Source organism: Plodia interpunctella, chromosome 21 (genome assembly GCF_027563975.2).
Source record: "Plodia interpunctella isolate USDA-ARS_2022_Savannah chromosome 21, ilPloInte3.2, whole genome shotgun sequence".
Classification (NCBI taxonomy): domain Eukaryota; kingdom Metazoa; phylum Arthropoda; class Insecta; order Lepidoptera; family Pyralidae; genus Plodia; species Plodia interpunctella.
In genome coordinates, this window is record NC_071314.1 from 2,392,444 (window position 1) to 2,419,346 (window position 26,903).

The 26,903-nt window shown below is 34.2% G+C and overlaps 1 protein-coding gene across 2 annotated transcripts in view; it reads right to left on the reverse strand.

Annotated features, from left to right (window-relative positions):
• LOC128679384 (uncharacterized protein) overlaps window positions 1-26,903 on the reverse strand; it is a 41,737-nt gene that overhangs the window by 5,528 nt on the left and 9,306 nt on the right. The window contains exons 1-2 of one of the 2 annotated variants that reach the window (XM_053761576.2): window positions 12,145-12,612; window positions 4,667-4,812 (exon numbers count right to left, since the gene is read on the reverse strand). In XM_053761576.2, the coding sequence (XP_053617551.1) occupies window positions 4,667-4,812; window positions 12,145-12,229 (231 nt within the window). In that variant the 5' untranslated portion in view covers window positions 12,230-12,612. Of the gene's footprint in view, window positions 1-4,666; window positions 4,813-12,144; window positions 12,613-26,903 lie in introns of those variants that run through there. The other variant, XM_053761577.1, reaches the window with a different exon arrangement.

Sequence of the window (26,903 nt, forward strand, 5' to 3'; positions counted from 1 at the left end):
AATAGGTTGTCAGGAAGACACGAAATGGACATTTATATTAATATAAATGAAAACAAATTCAAAACATAACTATAAAAGTAAATATAGATATTTTGCTAACCGGCTGGCTCCTAATGAGATGGATGTGCTTGCTTTCCTGAGGATTGTTTCTGGCAACGGGGTTCCAGTTTAGAAATTGCCACTCTCATTTCCTTCTCCTGGACCCCTGGTCCCAGGGACGAACAGTTAGGGAAGCTCTGTTCTAAACCACAGATTATATAATCTCAGCAACTACTACAGATTGCGACGAGTCCTACTATGTGTTCAATTATTTATTTAACAATTTATGTACAGTCGAGCGCATGCCACATTACCTTATCTTTATGACGTGATAATTTTAGTTTGACAAATCTATTTGCCCAAATATCGATAAGCATTCTGTCAACCTGTTATTGTCCAATTTATTTATGATTAATGACTATATATATATGTATATACACACTTGAACTATTTGTTAAAATTAAAAAAAAAAAACTAAAATAAAAAATTTGAAATTAATTCAGATAAAAAATTGACACTAAATTGCCGTCGTCGTGCGGTAAAGTTCCCAGAAGGCTGGCGACATTTCCTCTTTGTATGGCCAAACTCAAACATTGGCCAAAATAGTCACCAGCCCTTGGGTCCCCAGAGACATCGACCAGACGTGCGGAAATTTCTTTGTAAAGGGTTTTTGCATCCGCACCCCAAGGTCCCAGGGTCTTTACAGCAAAAGGCATAAATATGTATGGCTCTCCCAGAGATGCATATTTACGCCTTTTCCGCACTCTGCCGCCAACGCAGCCGCACCAGCCTTACAGGCAGTCGCTGCTACGTAGGATGGAGCTACTGTACCCGCGCACGTCGCATCCCACACCAACAACCGCCCATTTTTCCACGGAATGAATGTTATACCGTTAGGCCTCTTACCGTCATCTCTTGAAATGCCAGTAAGCTCTAGAACTGCTGGCACGCCGGCACTGGTAAGAGCGCGACGGATGATGTCATTCAGTGCAGCATGGCGTGAAATGCGGCCTGCACTACGGCGACAAGCCAAACCGTGCTGACCCAAGTGGTCGACATCTTCCCCACAACGACAGCGATGTGGTTCATTAGTTCTGGCCCCCAATCGAAGGCTCACTGCCAGACTAAAGGCAGTCTTGTCCAGTAGTGTACCTACACTAGCTGAAGGAATAGCGTTCAACCAAAAACCTGACTCTGGCTCACAGTTTGCCAAAAGACGAAATTTTATAATTGTATATGCAAAATGAGGGTTCATATTAAGTAGACGGTGGGAAGACGACTCAAATTTTGAAATTTGCTCATCAACAAAAATAAAAAACGCATCTTCCAATAACGGCGCTCCCAGGAGGTGAAGTGATTGCTCGTCTACGATTTTAATATTAGGTGCCAAAATATTAAATGACGTGATAATAACGGCGAATTTGAAATGAATTAAGTAGCTTCATGTGCTATTGACTATACACATAAAAACAAGAAAGGAACAGTAGAGGAGAAATCACAGTTGTAATTTTTTTAACCATTCTCTCTCTTGCCATTTGCCATCTGCTCATCTGAGCGTTTTTTCTATTTCTTCTTCAGTCGTTAAGCGTTGGAATCCAAGATCGTTTCTATTTCCTACTTTTTTCTTCCCCACTTCGCACTGTCATCGGAAAACTTCACTCAGATCATTGGCAAGCACTTCTTACTAGGTTACATGAAGATAATTTTCGAATTTTCTCAATTTGCCAGAACCCAGTGGAGTGTCAAGCACTTTGAAAGTATTATCATTATCACAATATTTTTTACACTGGTGTTTCTAATAATATAAAGGCCTTCGAATAGTCGTCAAAATAAAAAAATGTCATCTACCCTATCATTAACTTTAATCATCCCTAAACACACAAAGCTATTATAATACATAGTGCCACTAAAATATTCATAGATCCCGTGTTCTTAAACTGTGTTGGAATCCGACTCTATTACTATACATTCATATTATATAATGGGATTTGGGATGTTTCACTACATTGAACTAAATTATCGTACAACATAATTATACAGGACAAAATTACATACTTTGCATATTTCTGCAAGGTTAAAGTTAACGTTAAAGTTGACTTGTGCAACACACCCTAAATAAATAAAGAGTAATTTTAACAAATCTATTTAAATTCTTGTTTCTAACAAGTCTAGTGCTGAATACGAGAAAAATATTACGTAGTTCGATTTTATCTATTTCTTTGAAGTACCTAAGCATTCAATTTGTTTTTTTTTTTAATATGTAATTTATTTATGAAATTACAAAAGTATTTTAGAGATACGATTCCATAAATTCATACACATATTTCTAACTTCATGGAATCAAGAGCTCTCTTCGTTCCTCATCTGGCTAATAAACATTTTTTTTATTGCACATTGTTTTCAATAACATATTGTAAAAAATTTGCAGTACATGGAATACAAAAATTTCAATAAGAGATATAGTTGGTACAATAAAAAAAGAACTTACAATTTCAACTTTCCATGCCAAGTCCGTGCAACGAATTAGCCAATTTGTATGAACAAAAAAAATTGTAGGTAAGTATGTATTGAAACAGATTTATTTGGAAAAGAACTTTGCTTTATCATCTAAATCAAATCGTAAAATTTATGTAGTGGAAAAAGTACCCTGTAAAACACAATTTATTACTTTATAAAGTAGCAATTTGTGTAATAAAATTAATTAAGCACATGAAGTTAATAATGGAAGCCATTGTGCGAGACGACACGGGAACCTCATTTAGGCAGAATTTTGAAGTATATTACAAAAAAAAATCTACTAATTATAAATTATCACCATCTTTCTGAAAGATGGGCATTGATATTGGTGCTTGTTATTGATTTATATATATTTTAGATAGGTACTTGATTTATACTGGCTCTCGGTGGTAAAATCTTTTTAAGCGGCAGGCAACGGTGCAACGAAGAATGACAAAGTCAAATCATTTTTTCAGAGATTTGTACCGTTTGATTACAATAACACCGTTTGTATAAACTTTTGTTTGATATTTTTTCAACAGAATACACAAAGTTTTGTGTATGTTTACAGCAATTGTTCTAACGAATTCTGTAATTAGGCCTTTTTTATTCTGTAAGTTCTTATTAGTTAATATCAATTTATAATTAGAATTCATGAATAGAAATTTATAAATAAAAAAAAAGTAATATCACTTTATTACATTAGAAAAGTCACCGTGTACTTTAATCACAGACTTTAATAAAATAAAGTTTTATTCTCCTACTGAATAGAACATTCATTATGTGGAAAATAATGACCAACGTTATGTATAGAGTTCCGTATACCTATACAAATGATACAGCAGTACAGACTACAGCATATCTATCGATCCAACTTCATTGCAATATCGCCTCTAAAACCTTTACGTTAAGGTCCACACATAGTGACTCCACGTGCAGTTAATTGTACCAAGAGTACCGTTCCAATTTAGGCAAACCGTAGGATCGTATTCAGCAGGTTCTAATTGTGTACCTACCTTCTTTAATAGAAGGGTTTAATTTCGTTTTAATTAAACATATTAAGTGTTACATAATGTGGGTTTGCGTGGCGGCCTCTCCCACCCTAGAAAAAGGATCACTCCGATTATACGCATACCATAACGATGGCCACCAAAATCTATAATATTCTACGAAAATTATTTATCAAATGTAGCTTAGTTTGTTAAAATATTTCTTTATTTTTCACCAAGAAACAAAATAATCTGATAAAAACGTGATGAATAGGGCTTTAACATTTCGAAACTAAACACGTTGGAGTTTCGTTGTTTGTATAAATGCTAAATCTAATTCAGTCAATAGCACAAGATTAAACCATCCAGCGATAATATTTCCAGATTAACACCCGTTTAAAGCAGTTACAGAGGGAATGGGTTTAATTCTTTCATCTCACATAAAGGCATAATTAAATTCTCGACCGAGCTTCCGTACTTCCGGGGTCTGAGAATGGTATAATACAGCGATCATTAATTTGGGTTCAACGAAAAATAGAAAGCGAAATTTTTTCAGCAGTTTCTTTCGCGTGATATAGTAGATTATTTCCAGTGATACTTAATGCCTATGATTGCACCACGTATTGCGTGAGCCAAACGTTATTACATGGGGAACGTAAGCGAAAGAGGGTTACGTAAACTAAATTAAATTACGTGGAGAACACATGTATGGCGATGTCGATACCGTTTGATCCAGGCAGAAGATACAATTATTATGCTGGCTTGATGTGGTCAGGGAGGATGTGAGTGCCAATTTGCAATGATCAACTAAGGATGTCGAAGATCTATGTGGAGAAGAAGAAATCTCAACAACTGTGGAAGTGAAAACGATAAGATGAAAGAGACAGAGAGAACATAGAAGGTCGCTTTTACTCGGAATATATCCAGCCCGCATGATATCTTTCCTCCCCCTAAGTGTTTTTTAACATCCAGGTTGACAACCCAGGGAGAGACCTGGGTTGTTAACCTGGGTGTTCAAAATCAGAGTCATATCTTCAAAATTTTAATCGTCTATTTGAAATACTGACCCGTGGCTGCACAGCCCCAAAAGAAGCGAAGTTAAGAAAGAAAGAAAACGTTCCGAAAAGAAGATGGCGATGCACCTGGATAATGCTGGTTTTGCCCACGGCTGGCGCACCGAGCAGCACAACCTTGATGAGGTCAAGGCTGTCAGGGCTCGGCTCCACGCTGGGGGCCCCTCCCACTGTCATGGAGGCTCCTCCCCTCTCCAAGTAGTCCAAATCCAGTTCTGCAAAAAAAAACACACGTGTAAATTTTATGGTCATAGTTGATCGATTGAAATGGAAGCAGAATAGGAAGGCCGTTGACACAATAGGATTATAATAAAAAGTTGGTTGAAAAAGGGCCTTTTCTGAATAAATGATTTGACTATGTCCAAAATGAATGCGAAATTACGGCTGTTTCAAGTATGAGCTAGTTTGTATACACTCGACCACGACGCGTCTGGAAAGCCAATACCGCTCTCGACTATCAGTTGTCAAGCTTCATAAATAATTTGCAGGATAAACATGGATATGCAGTAGTCTATGTTTATCTATGACTATTTCAAATTGCTAACATCTGTAAATGCATGTTCAAAAAAATAATAGTAAACCTAATCATAATATTTTCCAGAAAATGTATCAAATAGAAAAAAAAAAACGGGGCACATATCTCGCTGTAAGACCAAGAAATGTCGCATTTATCAAGGGGGATTTAATTTATCTTTTATCTTTTGTAAGCAAAGAAAGTAATGTACAGAATTAAGCGGCATCAACAAAGCTAATGGAGCGATGCTGGGAGCTTATAGCCCGAGATAATTAAATCACTTAGTATAAATTTCTTTCAGCGGATATAATTCTTAGGAAATTAGAGATAAAATTCCATTTTCATTAACCATTTTTTTACATTCTACTTCCGTGATGTGAAATTATTCCACAATAAAATTTAATCAGTATTACATATTAGTATATCTGTATTACATATTTGTATACTTGTTATATAGTATATCTGTATTACATATTTGTATACTTGTTATAAAGTTAGAAATGGCACAGATTTACAATAAACTTTTTATCAACAGAGCGATGATGTTTGATTATTGTTTGTCATTATTTACTTAAAATATGTAGAAAAACATCAGTGAAGGAAAACATCGTGAAGAAACCGGAACACTGGTTGATTATTATTAATATCTTCTGTGTGAAATGGTGAAGAAAATGGCAAATCACTCCATTAATAGTGCCAAGAAAGTTGTTGTGTTTCACGAAATGACCGCGAACGACCCTCAGCCATGGCTGAGGGACTACGGAGGAATACGACTATGAAGAAGAAGAAGATTATTTATTAAACTTCTCCTTCTTTCAAATAAAAAATTCTAATAGTTCCAAAACAAAAATATTTATTTTCGAAAATACAATCAATATTTGACATAATCACATAAACTTATGGCTTTTTCTACCACTTAAACAATAGGTGATGCAAAGAGAGAAAAACATGTTTTATTTGTTTAATATTTCTTTACTATTGTAAAGTACTTTATTAAGTATGATATATAAAAAAATATATATATCGACTGCACTATGTGCACGTACATACTTCAAATCTAATTATTTCAAATCATATATTTTAGGTTTGTGTGAACTAACCTATCCAAATTTCTTGAAATTTCGCCGCTACATACACGTCTATACAGAGGGTGATACTTGTCTTGCAGCACCTGTATATGTTAACATTTTTTTTAATTTATTGATACCTAATATTAGTAATCTAGTTTTGTTAGCAAACAAAATAACGTAAAGCTTCACTGGTGAGCTGTGTCCCTTTGGTTGCGAAGTTAAATTCGTAAATTGTGATTAGGTAAAATTAACTCACAGTAAAATTTATCTCACCGTAAGCCGGATAAGACGATGTTCGTGAAGTCTTACACTGTTCTCAATCTTGCTTCAAATATTTAGCTTAGCATTTATAACATCGATTTTAATGGAGACATTTCGGGATTTGGAAATTGCGTGCTGACTTCGCTGTCTTAGGATTTTCGGGACAAAAATAACTTATCTATTCGAGGTTATAGACGGGTAAATACCGAATTTCATTCAATACCACGGATAGATTTTGCGTGATTAAGTAACACTATCATTCACATCCAAACGTTCTCATATCAGTTTGGTACATAACATGGCCGACTCGAGTAAAGGTACTTACTGACATCGCCGTAATGGGACATAACACAATTCAACTTTTCAACTTCAATTAAACTTTATGAAATACAGTTAAGTTTTAAAGTAAATTTATTCAAACATGTCCCACTAATCGTATTAGTATAAATGTTATTATTAAATAGACATACTAATTACGAAATAACATTGAAATTCTAACCTACCTACTTCCTAGTAATATTATAAATGCGAAGTTTGTGAGGATGTATAACTGTATGTTTACTACTCTACGAAAAATATTTTTAGACGTATTGTTATAAAATTCGGTGTACGTGTAGAATATAACATGGAATAACACATAGGGTACTTTTTATCTCGAAATTATCGCGGGGCGCAGCTAGTGAATCAATATATGCAACTGGAACGCGCAAGATTGAAAGAGAGACACAACAATTGTATCACAAATTGTGAAACGCCGGTCGTAAACAAAGTTATGAAACTAATTTTAATTTTATACTTTCAGAAACACTAACGCTATGCTGTACACGCACACTATGCCCCCGGGGCGTTGCAGTCCTAGCATATAATTTATACATCCCATTCAATTCAATTATAAATGCGAAAGTAAGTTTGTTTGTTACCTCTTCACGCATTATCTACTGGACCGATTGTTATGAAATTTGGTACACGGGTAGAAAATAATCTAGAGTAACACATAGGGTAATTTTTCACAAAGCCCTGGAGCACATATAGTTTTATAATAAACAAACGCACACTTTGCCGCTGTTTAAATTCAAAATTCTTTATTCAATATAGGATGATATACATCACTTATTGACGTCAAAAAAATTACTTAAACTCAGTCTACTGCCGACTTCCAAAGCGCAGGTGAAGAAGAAGCGGCGCAACAAACTTCACCGCGGCCTTTTCTCCAAAGACGTCAATTAACAAATGTAGGTCTTATACATATAGATATTAAAAATTAAGATAACGAATTCACATCATTATTTAAAAAATGACAAAATTTAAATAAATAAATAAAAATTTATAATATTTTCAATAAAATTATTGAAAATTGACAAAAAAAAAGTTATATAATATAAATAAAACTAAATGTACAAAAGGTACGTAATCATGTCTTAAATCAATTACATATGTTATGAGGATACTGCACCATGCTTAGGCTGTAGTATGTACAATACATATTTTATATGGTCCAGGGGCCATATAAAATATATGATGGCTTAATGTGCTCGTACCGTTAATATTACAATTTTCTGTCCCAGAGAACGGAATTCGCTTTCGATGCAAATCAACTTATATACGGCAATAGGCTTATAACGCCGATATGAAGGGATCGGTTCAATGTGGTTTAGGTATATTGGTTTTCAGTATTCTCCCGTAAGAGCCATTTTAGTACCTTGATGTTGAAATATTTTTATTATCTGTACAGTCGGGAACAGATAAATCTAACCCTCCTCTCTATCTAACTCACTACTACAGGCGTCAGGTTATTTTGTCCCCGACTGTACCTAACAACGAAAAAACTGTAGCTGTAGGTATTCTTGTGTCCAATTTTTTAAGCTCGGAAACTGTTGGGGCAGCAAAGTTATAATTTACATTTTTATACAAATAAAATTTTAAAACATACTTTTATTGTTAAATTATTTTGTAATCATAGTATATAAGCAGTACTAACAAATTATATGAGTCTCTGTTACTTAAATAAATAAATTCATTCATTCGTTAATCAAGCTGATCATAACTTTGGTAAAAATATATGCCAAAAGAAACGTTTACCTCCAAACATAAATTGGGACTGTGGAAAAACTTTTTTTCTGTATCAACAACATTATCAGCTTTTGTTTTTTTCTGCACTATAAAAAACATCTGTAGTAAAAAAAACATCTGTAGTAAAAAAAAACATCTGTAGTAAAAAAACATCTGTCGGTAGTTCTAACGGCCGTGGCGGTAGTAACACGGTTAAATGAATTTCCATAACTACCTTTAAACTTTCGCGTTGCATAATTATATACCTATGAAACGACAGGTATTAAACGCGCACATAGCTTTTTTATTTCCCACACGTTTCACGGACCTTGTTGCAAAGGTCCGTGGTCACTGGGCGACTGCTCAAGAAAGGTATGTGCGCGTTTAATACCTGTCGTTTAATATATAAAAGAATTTGCAGACCAACTACTTGTAGTAAGACTTGGTAGTAACAGGGGTAAAAACGCTTATTCTTTAGAGGTCCAATTCTAGGACGGAACCACACGCCACCTAAATCCAATCCTTATCACCTCACAAGTATTAATGCTCGCAAAATGGCGACAAAATCAATGTTCTGTCGGATTATTTTGATTTATTCTTCCGATGCAATTCCAAAAGCTGATTACGTTCATATTCCCGAAAACGCCAAAAATAAATCTGATTGCTTCGAACCCTTTTCAGCTTTTTGTTTGCCATTTTGCCGATGTCATTTCTGTATTTCACGTATTATTTTATCTTATTTTTTGATTTATTTTTTGATCACAGTATTTAATCTTTGATTAATACCTATTTATTTCTTTAAAAAAACTATTCGCACATAATAATTTATTTCTTGTCCAATAATAACGTCAAAGCATTAATACTGATATCTCTTTAATCTTATGTTACACTAGCTGCGCCCCGGGGCTTCGTTCCCGTAGGAATTTCGGGATAAAAAGTGCCCTATGTGTTATTCTTTATAATTATATTCGTTTCATAACAATCCTTCCAGTAGATTTTGCGTGAAAGAGAACGTTTGTTCTCTTTCACACAAAATGACAGGATTACGAAAGAGACATCGTCATATATTTTTTTAATAATCATTACTAATTTATTGAACGCTGGCATTTTCCCGCAGTTTCGCCTGCGTAATTTCCAGTGATTTTATTGGAAATTATTATCGTCATTATCTCGGGTTCCAAGCAGTGTAGTATCGCAAGTTAAACCATTTGCTATACTATTTTGGAAACCACAACAGTTGTTGCAAGACAGACATAAATTCTAAAAAAAATGTTTTGGTTTATATTAGTCCCATAAAGATAATACTGACCTGAAAAGTAAATATCATGATAATGAATTTGAATTGACTAAGTTTCCAATAAGAAAATATTTGTATAAAAATATCATAAAGACGATATTTAGTATTTAGCTTTAGATTTAACATGAACAGAGTCCAGTAACTTATTCAAAACAACAGAGAAATGCATTGTAATTAATATTAGTACTTAAGTTATTGTAATGATTAGAAATTAAATCAATAGTATCATTATAGTTAAAATATGTACTTGTATATTAATATTTTGACGACCTCGGTGGCGCAGTGGTAAAGTGCTTGCCTCTGAACCGAGAGGTCCCGGATTCGATCCCCGGTCGGGCCATGATGGAAAATGATCTTTTTCTGATTGGCCCGGGTCATGGATGTTTATCTATATATATTTTGTACTTGGATGTTTATCTAATGTATTTTTATAAAATATGGTATCGTTGAATTAGTATCCCATAACACAAAGCTCGAACTTACTTTGGGGCTAGCTCAATCTGTATGATTTGTCCTAATATTTATTTATTTAGTTGTTGCTTTAATATCTATACTGAACTACACATACATGTACCAATCTAGAGCTATTTGAATAAACAATAAAAAATATGACAAGTAGGACTATAAGGAATTCAATTCTCATCAGTACTAATGGTAAGAATACTTAGTCCGACTAATTAACGACTATCGCCTTACCCACCCGTTGATGTAGTACGAGGTGACTAAGGGATAGTATTGGTAACTGGTAGCAAGCAATAATGCAATAATGGTAATGCGAAAGTTATCCTCATAAACTTTCGCATTTATATTATTAGTGTATTGCATCCTCATGTATGCGTTTGTTTGTTACTCTTTCACGCAAAATTTACTGGACGAATTATTATGAAATTTGGTACACGGGTAGACTATTACCTGGAATAATACATAGGACACTTTTTATCCCAAAATACACACGGGAGCGTAGCCCCGGGGCTCCGCTAGTTCCATGTGTATTTATTTCCAAGAGTGTTGATGTTAGGCAGGCAGGTAAAATCACACACCATATCTTAAAAATATTATTTTTTTTATTTTTAAGCTGATCCTGGGCTTCGCCACAGCTCCGAATGAAACCTATATACATTCCTACATTTGAGGATTAGAGAGAGACACTCAATCGGACTACTTGGATTAGAGGAATCAAGACAACACACATTAAATTGAATTTAGGCATTATTTAATGAAAAGTAAGGGTCACTCACGTGTGACTATCGACAGAAAAATCGACTATGTAGTTTTAGTCAAGTACTTATTTCATTAATAATGTATATTTCTCACGACATTTTAATCAAACGATTTTAAGTTACTACAGAGATTTACACAGTTACTGGGCACAAAAAAGGGCGTAAATACAGCTTAAAACAAAACATACATCGTAGATTAAATAAAAAAAAGCGACGCAAAATATGAAAGGTGTGATCATAAAGAAGGAAGATACCTGACGCGTGTCTAACAGGCACTTTGTAACGTATCATATTAGGGGACCTTTATCGCTTCAAGGAGAATGTTATTACTTATATGCTGTGCGCGGTTTTGTCGTTCAGCGACATAGATGGGTTTATACCGGGTAAAAACGTTTACGCTCGGTTTGCGTTGCGAGACATCTCTGTTTAGTTATGAAATGCAAGAGTTTTTGCGAGATAATCGTATTGAATAAATGAGATAAGATATAAAGAATAAATGATAGGAAGGCAGAAATATTTTAACCATATAATTAGTGGAACAATAAATAAAAGACTATAAGTAAGTACTTTTGTAGTTATTATTAACTATGTAATTTTCAACGTGTAGTCCCTGCTAAAGGACATACAGCATTGGCAACTCAGGCAACTATAGCATTTCCAAAGGGGGTTGACGTCGCGCAGGCGGCTGGTTGTAAAATCGTCACCGAGTCTTCAAAACTGCAATTGTTACGTTTTACGGTAACCCCGAGCTCCGCGGCGGCGTCACAACTCCGAAAGCAACCGGCGTGTTAATACGAAATTGAAAGAAAAGAAAGGGTACATAAGTCTCTCTCTCTCTCTCTCTCTCATTTTCGAGTATGAAAACAACAAAACACGAATTTAATTCGCCCATCGAGGGGTTCTTTTAATAGTTTATGATCCGTCGCCTGATAAAAACTACAAAATACGAATCAAATTCGCGCACCGCCTAAAAATTTTACGGGTACCTGGAATTCAACGCGATTAAAAAATATGCATTTTTCAATAATTTTTCCCGTAGTAACAATAAACAAATAATATAATAAAGACTAGCAAGTAGGTACATATTTTTCAAGAAGACGGTCCAATTTTTCGCACGTGTTAATGACATAACTCACCAAGAATTTTATTTGGTTTTGTGCAATTTCCTCTGGGATTCTCATCGTCTTTGTCTTGTCTATTCGAATTGTCAAATCTATTCATCTCCGCACATCACATCAATTACACATCCTATACAAGTCACATATATTTTCACATTTTACTTCGTTTCTAAACATATATTTTATTCGAATATATCACGTAACTACTTTAACCCGCCCATTGTTTCATATTTAAATGATTTTAAAACTCATCACCTTAACAAATATTTCACAAAGTTCCATTTAAGATATGAATTTATCTTCTAGTCATGTTTAGTCAAAATCTCACGATATACTCATTTGTCACACGAAAAATCGGATATCGGAAAGAGTTGTAGTTTGAAACGAGGTCGAATTTTCTCGCCTAAGAAAATTGGCGGTAAAATTTCGCGCGCAACGCACCCATCCTCTCCGGGCATTCGGGAGGCACTGATCTTCCCACCCGTACTGCTTCATCTGTTGTATTCCTTTTATGAATAGAAATTACAGCCTCCTGAAGCAATGCCAATTTAACATCTTTCATCTCCTTTTTTCTGCTTGAACAATTTTTTGTCGTCCATTGTCGTTGGAATATTGGAAATAATAATGATCACGCACAAAGTAAAATTGAATGTTATCAAAGTGTTTCATTTTTGTGTCCACAAAGAAATCTCTAAATTTAAGGGAGTTTTATAAACATCCTTAAAATATAATAAAGATTTTGTTTTTCTATATCTTTAAATCAAGATGTTTTGTATCAAGATACGTAATACGTTTGTAAACCATAAATATTTATATATATCCAGAGAGAGAGATGATTTGCCATAACATTGTTAAATTAAAATCGTGAATATTTTCACATTGATTGAAAAATCCTTTTTTTCTTTATATCATACTAGCTGCTCCCCGGGGTTTCGCTCCCTTGGGAATTTCAGACTAAAAAGTACCCTATGTGTTATTCCAAATTATAATATATACCCGTGGACCAAATTTCATAACAATTGGTCCGGTAGATTTCGCGTGAAATCTCTCATCGGATGTGCAGTGCGAGGTAGACAAAGAAAAGTATAGGACATCATCGATTTCGACACAAACACAAAAAGGACCGTTATATACCCAGTGATGAATTAACGAGTGTCAGCGAAAACGAGAATATCTCTGGTTCATTTCGTGAAACGATTGAGCTTAGGAAATGTGACGCCGCGAAACCTAGTGTCAACGTTAAAATAAAACTCAAAATTTTGTAGATTCGTGATTTTATAACCGGCCTTCAACTCTCCGTGGGAATGCTATCGTTGCTTATCTTTAATCGCCTCGTACGATATTCACGGTGTAATATGCGGTGGAACCACACGCTTATTAACATTTTTGCCCGTGCTGGAAATCGAACTCAGAACCTCCGGGTCTTGGACGGGCGTGTTGCCACGGAGCCGGGTATCTCTAACACCAATAACTTTATACACACATAACTAAACAGTAATCTGTTTCAATAATAACTTAGTAAACTATATTCAACATTGTTTATTTAAAACGGTCTATTAATATCTGGAAAAACGAATATTTTATCATCGTTCACAAAATGAATATAGCATTATTTACATAATATACAAAACAAAAGTATAACACATTTTTTTCTTCACTTCTGCCGGAACTGCCGAGTGCCGGCAGAAGTGAAAACTTGAAAATTAACGTTGTGCACTTTTGACGTCTTAAGAATTTTCGATCAGGGGCACGTGTCCTGACACGAGTTAAACATTTTTTACCCATCATAATAAATGCACAACGCCGCTAAAGAAGTTTTCACTTCAAAAAAATGGCGGTAGATGTGGTATTATAGATAGTGTAATACTCTAACTATAACTCTACTAATAATTTATGAAGAGAAAGCATCTTCATTAAAGGATATGGGATTGTAATGTCTCTAGACACTATCAAGAGAAAAGATGAAGATACTGCCAGAAAATTATATTGGTGGCTCCACACTATCGCCATAGGTCAGACACATAGCCATATTGCGTAATTTGTATGTGAGTTTTAATTTAGGGCGAGGAAAAACCAGCAATGTGCGTCGAAACCGCAAAATTTTGCGTACCATTTACCGTCGCTGGAGCGAGCGACTCAGTTTTTTTACCGCATTTTTAGTAACCGTTGTTTTTAATACAGTTGGTTTCTAAAATTGATATTTTTAAAGCTATATATTAGGACAATATATAATATATTAGGACATATTACACAGATTGAGCTAGCCCCAAAGTAAGTTCTAGACTTGTGTTATGGGATACTAACTAAACGATACTATATTTTATAATGTATACATATATAGATATATCCAAGACCCGGGCCAATTAGAAAAATATAATTTTCGATCATGACCCGACCGGAGCTCCAACCCGGGACCTCTCGGTTCAGAGGCAAGTCTGCTTTTACTTTACCACTGCGCCACCGAGGTCGTCAAATTTATTCTTTTATTTGAGTAAGTATAAAAATAATAGTGAACTGTTGATAAAATATAAAATAAAAAATTTAAACAGCTTCTATTAAAATATATATATAAATTTTCAATAATTTTATTTGAAATACATATTTTATTTTATTTATTTATTCAAATTTTGTCATTTTTAATAATGATGTAAATTCGTCCTCCTAATTTCTAATATATATATAAGACCTATATTTGTTAATTGACGTCCTTGGAGAAAAGGCTGCGGTGAAGTTTGTTGCGCCGCTTCTTCTTCACTTGCGCTTTGGAAGCCGGCAGTAGACTTAGTTTAAGTAATTTTTTACGTCAATAAGTGATGTATATCATCCTAAATTGAATAAAGAATTTTGAATTTGAAAATTTGAATTTGAATGAAATGAATCGACTTCTATGATACGTATCATTAAATAATAATGTTAGCCATGTGCTTGAATGGAAATCGATGCCAAGTAAATAAGTAAGGGGTTATGTATTTGATTAGTTAGGCATCCTATCTAATATTATAAATGCAAGTTTGTGTGTTACCTCTTCACGCTCTATCTACTCAACCAATCTTGAAATTTTCCGCACTTGTAGTGGACATAGGGGGTACCTTTTATCCCCGGAATAATAACTGTTCCCGTGGGAAATTCACACGGATGAAGCCGCGGGCAAAAACTAGTTTTACGTTAAGATTTAACTTGACCTTTGTTATTTCATGATTTTAAGTGTCATGGAAGACGGTACAAACCTCGTAGCCCGTAGCGGCTACGCCAGCCAGCTAGAACACGCTACGGCGCAGCTCGTGCGTTCGTAGCACATTCGTAGCAAGTAATATATTCGTCTCTTACCGCGGAAATTATTAATGAACTAGCGACCCGTTGAAGCTTCACTTGCGTAAACACAACATAATAAATTATACATCTAACCCTTCTTTAGGAATCAATCTATATATTGGTGAAAACCGCATGAATATCCGTGCAGTAGTTTTTTTGTATTTTTCGTCTTTATTATCTTATCGATTTTTAGTCTTTATCGTGAACATACAGACGCCGTAGAAGGCTTTGTTTTATATTATGTAAGGACGATGTAAGGAAGGATTGACTAGCTGTTGCCTGCAATTCCGCTAGCGATAGCCTATGTTTGACATCGGTTCATTAACTATTTCCGTTTCAAATTTCACCAAAATCTAGGCAGATTTCGCCGTGAAAGTGGACAGACAGGCTTTCGTATTTATAATATCAGTAAGATATGATTATTATGGATATATGTGTTTACTTTGTATGGATCATTTGGTCTGATAATAAGTGATTATTTATTTATTTAATAAACTTAAAGATGAGTTCATCTGAGCACCTGCGTGCTGCCTTCGCTTAGACAAAATGTCATACTACGCGGGTTAAAGTCAACGTAAAAGTTGGACTGGTGTAACTCACTCTTAAGTCTTGATTATCAAGAGCAACATTTTGTTTCCACCTCAAGCCATTTCTAAAACCTTACTTTTTACTTGTAAAGGTGAAAAGCAAAGTTTGCCAGATCCACTCGATTTCAAGTTGGCAACTTCGTTAATCCTCGTAACCTCGGCGCTCATCGCCAGCCCTAAAGGTACGAATCCATCGTATAGATATTTATGGCCAAGATATTTTTAGATGTACTTAATTCATCTTCATTTTGTGCCTTGTGCGAATACTTTTCTATTCTATATCAAAGGTATTGAAAGATTTTATTTCAGACTAACTCCATATTGGGTTAGTATACAATACTAATAAATTATTCATTTATTTAATTATTTGGATCTGAATCCATCTCCGATACAGGTGATTATAGTAACTCAATGAAACTGCTAATTGAAGACTCCATATCCTCCCGTGGAATACGTACGAGGCGACTAAGGGACACATATCCTTGGCAAGTGATAGGCAATAATACCATTCCTAAGGAGGCGTTAGGCCGGTTGTAAAATCATAGCCAAATCTTCAAAAATTTTAGGTTATTTTTAACTCGAACACGTGAAGATGAGTGAGTGTGATTAAACTGTTGAATGAAGATATTTGAAATTTTAAAAGAGATTCTTTATTAAACTGAAAAGCAGAAGGAAAATAAACTTTGAAATTCTGCCAGTGAAAAATGAAATCAATGCGGCGTTTTCGATAGACAGAGGACTAAGACTTTCTGTACGGTTTTCTTTTTAAAATACTGTGGTTAAACAAAGCAGAGTTGAGATTTTGGTAATCTTAAAGCAAGAGGCATTTTTTGAGCTTGTGTATAGCACCTTAGACATCATCTTCGCTTCATATCACACCTTGTGATCAAAAACATCACATCACACCTTGTGATCAAAAACATCACATCACATCACACCTTGTGATCAAAAACATCACATCACATCACACATTGTGATCAAAAACACCGAAATCATTGATTTTTAAGAGATTTTTGTATACTTTCTTCATATAGGTCTTCTCTCTCGCCTCATCGCTTTTGGTGGAATTAGGCCTGGAGTGTTTTGTATCATTCTTTAATTTACCAACTTTTAGGTTACTTTGGAAAGTTCTATAAGAAATACGTAAAAAATTATGAGCGACAGATTTGATATTCTCTTTGAAAATTAATACAGCGTGAACATTTTTATTCTTCACTTTGATTGAAATTGATTGGAATTTGAAAATATCATTTTCGTAACTATAAAAATATTATTATTTGGAAACAAAATTTATCATTATAGTATATATTGTGCGTGTGATTATAATATACTTAAATTTTACATAAAGAGATATTATGTAAAAGCTATTTATAATATAAGCTATATACAAACATAGTGATGTTTATTCTTGTTATTGCTTCATTTGAGGTTCCTAAATTGAACTGAGTTGCATTGGAATCGTTCTGTAAAAGTTTATGGTAGACCTGCAGTACCTTACACATCTAACACACATTTAAGTACATATTTACGCAACTCAGTTCAATTTAGGAACCTAAAATGAATCGCATTCATAGAAAAAAATAAGTCGATGTTACGAATTTGCGATGCAGTTCAGTTTAGGTCGTAAAGTGGATCGCGTTAAGAGATGATGGTAAGCCCCCTGGTATTATAATCTGATTGGTGATATGACTGCGAATTCACCATTTTTGTTTTAAATATTATGATTTTCAAAGTTTGTTTTTGAAATACATAAGTACTTCATAAGTGGTAATAATAACAAATATGTTAGGACCAATCACACAGATTTAGCTAGCCCCAAAGTAAGTTCGAGACTTGTGTTATGGGATACTAACTTAACGATACTATATTTTATAACAAATACATATATAGATAAACATCCAAGACCCAGGCCAAAGGGAAAAAGATCATTTTACATCAGAGGCAAGCACTTTACCACTGCGCCACCGAGGTCGTCAATGTCGAGGTCATCACCACCACAGAGTGGTGGGATATTGTTACACGCCTTTAGGCAGGCGGTTAAGCAAGAAATATTCAAGTATATTCATTAAAATATGAAGTCGTACCTACCTATTCATTATTGGAATGGATTTTATAAATGTTTCCCTCGTAATCACATAACAGCTATGTATTTATAAATCACAGCTATTTAGCTAGAATATTAATAGGCATTACACATATCCGTATCATAACACAGTACCACATGTAATACAGGCTACACACTATCGCCGAACTCGGACAGACGCCGAAGAATGAATGTACATTGCGTAGTTTGTATGACAACTTTCGTTTATCGCAGTGAAACACCAGCAATGTATTGCGCCAAATTTTAGCGAACAGTTCAGCGATAGTGTACAGCCGGCATAATATCCGCAGAGTAATATCGCAAAATGACTCGAGCGCCGCGCGCTACTTCGCCGATATCCCCAAGGCAATAACGCAAAAAGCCTTATTCTCAAGAGAATATAGATACTCGTATATCAGATACTGGACCACGGTAATAAAATTAAAAAATATGTATCTGCAGTTTTTCATTTGAGACAAATTAAAGGTAACGCTCAACGGCTGAAGAAGACGCGGGGAAAATTATCAGTGGGCGAAGTACGCCATTGTGACGCAACGACAACCATATTGCAATGTGATTGGCTCGCTGCGTCTCACTTCGAATCGATTCGATGGTGTGAAGTGAAATGCAAACCCACACTAACCCCTCAGATCAGATGAGAGATAGATCTGTATAATTTTTTTTTATTTCGTATTTTTTGGTTACTTTCAAAATGATATTAGAATTTAAGCCACAGTTGACGACCTCGGTGGCGCAGTGGTAAAGTGCTTGCCTCTGAACCGAGAGGTCCTGGGTTTGATCCCCGGTCAGGTCATGATGGAAAATGATATTTTTCTGATTGACCCGGGTCTTGGATGTTTATCTATATATATGTATTTGTTATAAAATATAGTATCGTTGAGTTAGTATCCCATAACACAAGTCTCGAACTTACTTTGGGGCTAGCTCAATCTGTGTGATTTGTCCTAATATATTTATTTATTTAGTTTAGTCAAAGCATTTTATGTACTTATCAAAAGTAGATATACAGGTCGAACAGTATACAAAAAACATGATTGTGATCGAGTGCCAAGTGCCCCGGCGCTTTTGGCGCTTTGAGTAAACGCCCGATAAAAGCCTGTAAACGTCGAATAAATGCCTATTGTTTAGAAATAAAGTTTACCTGAAAATTTATATATTTTTTTATTCAAATATATAAATTTTCATGTCTACACACACTTATCTTCATTCAAATCTTAGTGATGATGAATGAAGATAAGTGTGTGTAGACATCAAAATCAAGCCATATTATTAATATAAATATTTAGATACATCAATGAGAATTACCTTTAAATAACGTTAATTTTCAAACTGTAATTTTACAACAAGACTGTGATTATTTAATGGCTGATATTTGATTAAAAAAATTGATTTACAAAATACTGATATTAAATTTCATTTAAAGTGAAGTTCGCACTTTACTTTTTATAAGTCTATGTTATTATTTTTTGTGCCCAGTGATTGGGCATTTATTTGGACGTAAACTCATTTATGCCAAATATGCCAAGTTTATGCCCATTGTGTCCATATTTGTTTCTTCCTTCGACCCATTACTTAACATAAATAAAATATAAAGAGATGACGTTTTTTCTTTAACTTTAATAAATATATTTGTCCTGCAGTATCTAGTACATTATTATTAAATTAAAAAAGTCTTTTACTGTCGTTATCTGTCATGATTGGAACATTATTGTACACTAACAAATACACCTTATTAATACACATTTTTTGCACAATTATTTGATATTGAAATATAAGGTACAACAACAGTATTTTAGGTACATCATTCATATGAGCAACCAGTTTTAGCGATATAGACCAACATTTAAAATACTCAGCATTCAAGTGGTGCTTCTCCAACTGAACAGGAAAAACCACTTAACAATTTTACTCGAAGTACGAACACAATAGGTATGTTTGAGTGTATTTTTCCTCCGCCATCCGAATGGTCGCGAACTCGATTTGCTCAAAAATTTTCCCGTATTCTTTTTCATCTACGATGCGGAAAAGAGTATACCTATTGTATCTATCGCTCCTCCCCTTATTCACTCGGGTAAAAACGTAATAAATTATACACTTAAACTTTCCTCAGGAATCACACTATCTATTGGCGAATATCGCATGAAATTCCGTGCAGCAGTTTATCGCGAACAGACAGACATGGTAGTGAACTTTTATAATATGTAAGGATAAGGATTTTATTTTGCCTTTAACATATTATAACAAATGGGAGATAAAATAAAATGGGGTCTTTATAGGACTAAAGAAGCTAAAACATTATTTTTAACTTTTGTCTGTCTGTAAATTTGTTTGTTTGTGCATCAAGCAAAAACTTCTGGATGGAATGTTTTGCGGTTCTCATAATTGTGCAGTCTAACTTAAAATTTGGTATAAATAGGTTTCATCGCGAAAGAACCCGACATTGAAATGAACGCGGGTGAAAGCGGGGGATAAAAGCTAATATTCAATATTTTATTGCATCTACAATGACAGGATGGAACAAAAAAGTATATTTGGGGGCCCTGTCACCTGTCAGGCACAGCAATTGGGAAATAATAGAATACTTATTTTCGCAGAATATGATAATTAGATTTTGCCCGCGGCTTCTCCCGCGTGGTTTTCATGATTTTCATACAAATTTTACCCTCCTAGTAATTTGGGATATATAGATTTTCGAAAAAAAAATCTATGTCTGAACTTGTCTTTATGCATTTCAATTTCATCAAAATCGATCCAGAGGTTTATAATAATATTTATATATTCGCATTTATAATAATATTAGTAATAGATATATTTCTTACATCATACGATTCAGAAATTCTGAAAGTTCTACATTTTTTAGGGTAAACACAATAATAAAAAAAGGATTATTACTTAATAAAAAAATCCAAACAAATTTCGCGTTGTTGCCATAATAAATGAGGTCGTTTAGCATACTAATTGAGATGGAAAATAACGAATTCGATAATTAAAAGTTAACAAGGCGTGGGTTCGTTAAAATAAAAAATATGTTTTACGCAATAAATAATTTCTTTGTTTTTGAGCAGTTAACAACACAAGTTATTATTTTCTAAATGGAACAAAAAATAATTAATCGTTTATTTTACTAAATATTACATTTTGATTATAACACGATAAAAAAATATTGAATTTGTTTATGTATTATGAGCTTTGTCCGCGGCCTCGCCCACGTGAAGTTCCTACGGCAACATTTATTTTTCCGGGACGAAACGTACCCCAAGTCCATCTCCGTACCTACTTCAAATTACATATATGCAAAATTTCAAAATGATTAGTTCAACAGATAAAGCGTGAATAGGTAACAAACAAACATACTTGTACTTTTATAATATTATTAGTTAGGGTGTTCAAAATAACAGGAAAGTGAACCCTAGGCACCAAAGATTAAGAAAACTAAAGACAACGATCGAGCTAGCGCAACCAAATGAGAACATTTCCATACAATTTCCGGCCTATCTCGTACAAAACGGCGAGATAGACGTTGTAAAGAGGCACACGATGAGAGACAAAAGATATTAGCACTCTGTCCCGTTTCCTCACGTGTATTTTCTAATACGCGTTTCTCTTTTTTGTATGCGAAACGATAGATATGACGAACATAGTTTTTTATGTCGTCAAGTATGATGTGCGTGCCAATGGTCTGACAACTAGGGATGCCGACGACCGTGCAAAGTGAAGCCTAAAAGGTAGGAGAACAGACCCTGGACTCCGATGCTCAACGGCTGGGGAAGAAACCGAGAAAGCGCTCAGATGAGAGAAAGAGAGAGTAGCCTAGTCAGTTGATAATAATAATTGCATTCCCAAGTACCTGGATTTGATGTCAGCGGCTGATTGGAAATAAGCAGAATCTACAATTTTTTACACGGCGTCACAGCCTCGAAAGTAACTTAAAACATATAAAGATGAAAGAGTTGATTATATACCATAAGCAACTACTATAGGTATCGCTTCTTTTTGTTTCCATTCACAAAATATTTCGACAAAAAATAATCCGGGAGAAGAAAATACTCTCTTTTATTCTCAGCGCGGGACGTGACACGATCTTAAGACACTCGCCTTATCTGCAATACCTCACGCACAACACGCGCACTCCTCATTTCCTGAATAGGGTTGAGGGCACGGAATATTTTTTGCGAAATTGTAGCGAAGGTATAGCGTTTATTTGCAAATATGTCCGTCGGTTGATTAGGATAGAGTTTCGATTCTAGCGTTAAAAGGGAGGGCGAAGTTCGTATCTTTTTTAATCGTTTATTTTTTTAAACTTTTCGAAAAAATTATATTTTTTGATCAATATCTAAAAAAAATCTTCTTCCTCTTCGTAGAGTCGACCGTTCTAATTGCAACACGTTTTAAACAAACGAATATACTTCACCCTTATAATACAATTTTGAAGGTATGAATTACATTATATTCACTAGTGGCCCGTCCCGGCTTCGCAAGTGTAAAAACATAATAATTATGATAGGTACACTGAAACTTTCCTCTGGAATTATATTATGTATTGGTGAAAACCGCATTAAAATCCAAGCATCAGTTTTTGAGTTTATCACGAACAGACACAATGGACTTTGTTTTATAATATGTATAATAATAATAATGACAGAACTTTTCTTTGACTTTCTACTTTTTGCTCATTCAATTTTTAATCCTGCACCCATGTCTCTATGTTGTTACACTTCGAAGTACGGAACCTGTGTAAGGAACCCTAAAACAATCGTTCCAACAAAAGTTTTCCCACTACAATCTTTACTATCCTAAGTCTTTGTATGTGTATCTAGTTCGTACACATAACGTAACAACTACGGGTAACTTTTATTACAAGTGAAACACGAGGTGGCCACAGAATACTTAATAGTAAAGCAGAAGATACTTTTGGTACAAAACCAAGAAGAAATTTTGGTAAATTAAAAAAAAAAAAACGAAAATATGTGATGTTTTTACAAAATTTCGATTTTGTTCGAATTTCTTTTTAAAACGCAAGAACATTTATTTTAGAATCTTGAAAACTCATGTATAAGATATATGCTTGCTTGTATATCACAATAATGTAGTCGAGTCAGTTCTTTATGCAATCCTAATTAATATCGGAAATGTAAATTGATATTATAATAGTAAGTTTGTTTGTTTGTTACCTCTTCACACTTTATCTATTCAACTATCTTCTTGAATTTTGCATACATGTAGTTTGAAGTATGGAAAAGGACATAAGGTACATTTCATCCCGGAAAAATAACTGTTCCCGTGGGAAATTAACGCAGGTGAAACTACGGGCAAAAACTAGCAAGTAATATAAAAAGAACTTGAGTTTATTCTATTGCGTTGTGCTAAGACTGAAAGCGCCCATGCAATCGAAGATACATTTTTATTGGGTTGTGCAAATACTGAAGACCGTGCGTATATATTAAGATACGTGTACAAGCCGGTGCTAATAAAACCACTGACAAATACCTCACAAGGGGTCCAATGGATCGTACCTAAACATCTAACCCCTACGACATAACCTGTGTTTATGTCTCTGGTCCCCACTCGACCTCAATCGGGGTTCACAAAAAGGGACGTGATTGGGGTACAAAACGCGAATTCTATTTTTCCCTGGCGACATTTTCTTTTTTTAACGATTGCAAAGTTAAACATGGAACAGGTTTTTTTTATTTAACCTATTTTGTACCAGCAATGGCCAAAACCAAAAGGTCTCCTATTGTCATGCCTCAGCTATTTACAGTTGGTCGTGGATTTAATAAGTACCTACTTTGTACGGAATACCTGATAATTACATGCAGTATATCTACTGTCATATGGTTTTGATATTATGTAGAAACTTATTTATTAAATATATTGCTGTCGTTATATGCTATTCCTATATTTTTGTCCATTTTCAATAGGACTTAAGAATATTAAAATATTTTATCTTGTATATTAACCTTGCGGATATAAGAACGAAATAAACCGATTTTAATCCCATTTCAAATGTCGTGTTTGATGTATTTTTTGATATTTTAACAAACGAATCTCCAAAATATTTACTTTTTATTTTATAGAAAATCTTTGTAAGTACTTAAATATTTCTTTTAGGATTTAATAACAAATAAATATCATAAATAAAATTGTCCGCTGCATCGAAACTTTTTTATTAATTTTGTTACGAAAATCGATCAAATTTTAAAAGTATTAACAACGTTTCATTCTCTTTTTCATTTTCATTTCATAATGCCACATGATAAATTCATAAAAATCTGCTTTTAAAGTAAGTTATTATCATGAAACTGTCATAAATTTTAATTAAACCATTAACTCTCATAGCACCTGCGTTGTGTGCAAAACCGTAATTAACCGGTAAAACTAAGAGACCCAGCTGGTTTAATCAAGGTAACTGCCGTAAAATAAATTAAGTTCAGTTTTTAACCTCTGCTTTAGAATCTGCTGAATATAACTGTTATAACAGTAACTTTACCCTATCATTTGATAGATCGGTATGTATAGCTAACAAATTATACAGTTTGGGACGTCGCAGCTTCGAATGTAGGAAATAGGAATACGCGAAGATGAGAGAGAATATTCATCTGTTGGATGATACGGATCATGGATACAAATGTAATACCAAATTTCACCCAAATTTAAATATGTGCAGTTTTCATTGAATATAACATAAGTATTTATTTTATGACGTTCATATTATATGATGTTTTTCAGTATGATGTCAGTAGTACTACGAGAAGTAGTACGATGATTTTTATTTTATTTTATAATATCCAGCATAGAGAAAACGAAACTAATTTTCATCCATTGTGGATCCGAGTGCAAGGAACACTGGAAACTAATACATTAATTAATTAGTTCAATAGAATAGAGCCAACAATTTCCATAATGAAAATAAGTGTCGTGTTCGCTGCTAACTGGCGTTTATGTATTGCATTAAACTGCAACTGCAATTAACTTAAGTACTATATGTAAACACTGTAAACGTGTCTTATAAACTACATTTCCAGTGGAAAATAGACGCGGGCGAAGCCTCGGGTAAAAGCTAGTATGAAATAAAGGTAATTACGGATAAATAACTGTGCCCAATATTCACACCACTGCCTGTTCAAACATCAAAGGCGTATGATCAAAGTAGCGGAGTAATAATATTCAATGATATTTGAGGTCCTCAATAATGTTGCCAGTTCTGAGACATCTGGTTATTTCCTTTGAGAACTGAGCAATTTGCGAGATTTGAAATCAAAATGGCGGAAATTTCAAGGGAACATTTTGAAACGGAAATATCAAGGCCTTCAGATTGATAGGTAATTAAAATATTATTGTGTAATGGTTTAGATGTCCACCTGTGATTCGAAAAGTCTTAGATTTAAATCTACTTCAGTAAATGAAAACACCGTGAGGTAAATTGATAAATTAAATCTGTTTCAATTAATTTTGCTTACTTAAGTACGGTCGACTGTACTTTGTCTGTGTCTGACTGTACATGACATGAATGTACTTAGAATATCACGTTCAACAGCATATTAACTTACATAAAATCATTTTAAATTCATACGTTCACATAACCTTATATAACTTGACGTCCAAAACGAAAAAAATGTGTTTCCTCGAAGTAAAACTTGTTGCGTAAGCTCTAATTGTGTGATAAAATAATGTATAATATAAAAGCTTGTTGTGTAAGTAATATTGTATAAATAACACATTTAACATGTGTACAATATTACAAACATACAAACAAACATTAACCTATAAGCATTTTGGTGCCATTTTGGAAAAAAGACCAGGTAAAATTCGAAATAAGAACTCCAAAAGATTCCAATTCGCCAAAGGAACTTGGCAAGCGCACATTCGAGATTGCCAACGTGCATTTTTGCGGCTGCAATTTCTCACTGCTCTCGTGCGCTGAAGAGGTTCGAATGCTGCATTTTTGAAATATATTCATTATTATTTGGCCTAGATATCTATCAATTTTGGAATGCTGAAACAACAAGTCTTTCCGAGTTTAGGCTCCAGCCCAGGATGGGCTTTGTCAAAACACATGTACAAAATGTATTTGTATAAAAATGTCTCTTTATTTCATTCTTCAGTCTTTCATGTTGGTAATTAAATGAAAAGAACGTGCCTATCTTCCCGCGCAGTTTAACAATTTTGAGTGGTGTTTGCATCAGTCAACTTTTACGAAAGACGCGAAACTGTATTATGTACCTGAGGAATTCTACCCAATGGAGAAGATAATGCACTTAATGACTTATTATCAAAGGTCACATTAGCGGTAGGTAATCTACTATTTTTCAAGCGATTTAGCTATGGCAATAAAACTAGACAGGTATATTTCCTAAATCAATATTTAGTTATTCAAATTTTCCACAACAAAGACAAGAATAACGAAACCTAGAATAAATAAGTAAATAAGGAAAAAATTATGTTGAACTTTGCTTTTAGTGATCGCCCCAAAATAATAATTTAACTTTAATATTATTCAACAAGCGTATTAATTATAACAGTAATGATAGTTTCAACAGTTTGGGGTCCGAAAATTTCTTGGACACCCTAAACTTTAATACGATTTCATAAAGTCCGCACGGGCGGAATAGTTATTTAAATAATTATTATGGACAAAATTCAACAAGCCACAGTATACTAAAATACCTACTTAGACCCATGCCCCATTGACGACCTCGGTGGCGCAGTGGTAAAGTTCTAGCCACTGAACCGAGATGTCCTGGGTTCGATCCCCGGTCGGGTCATGATGGAAA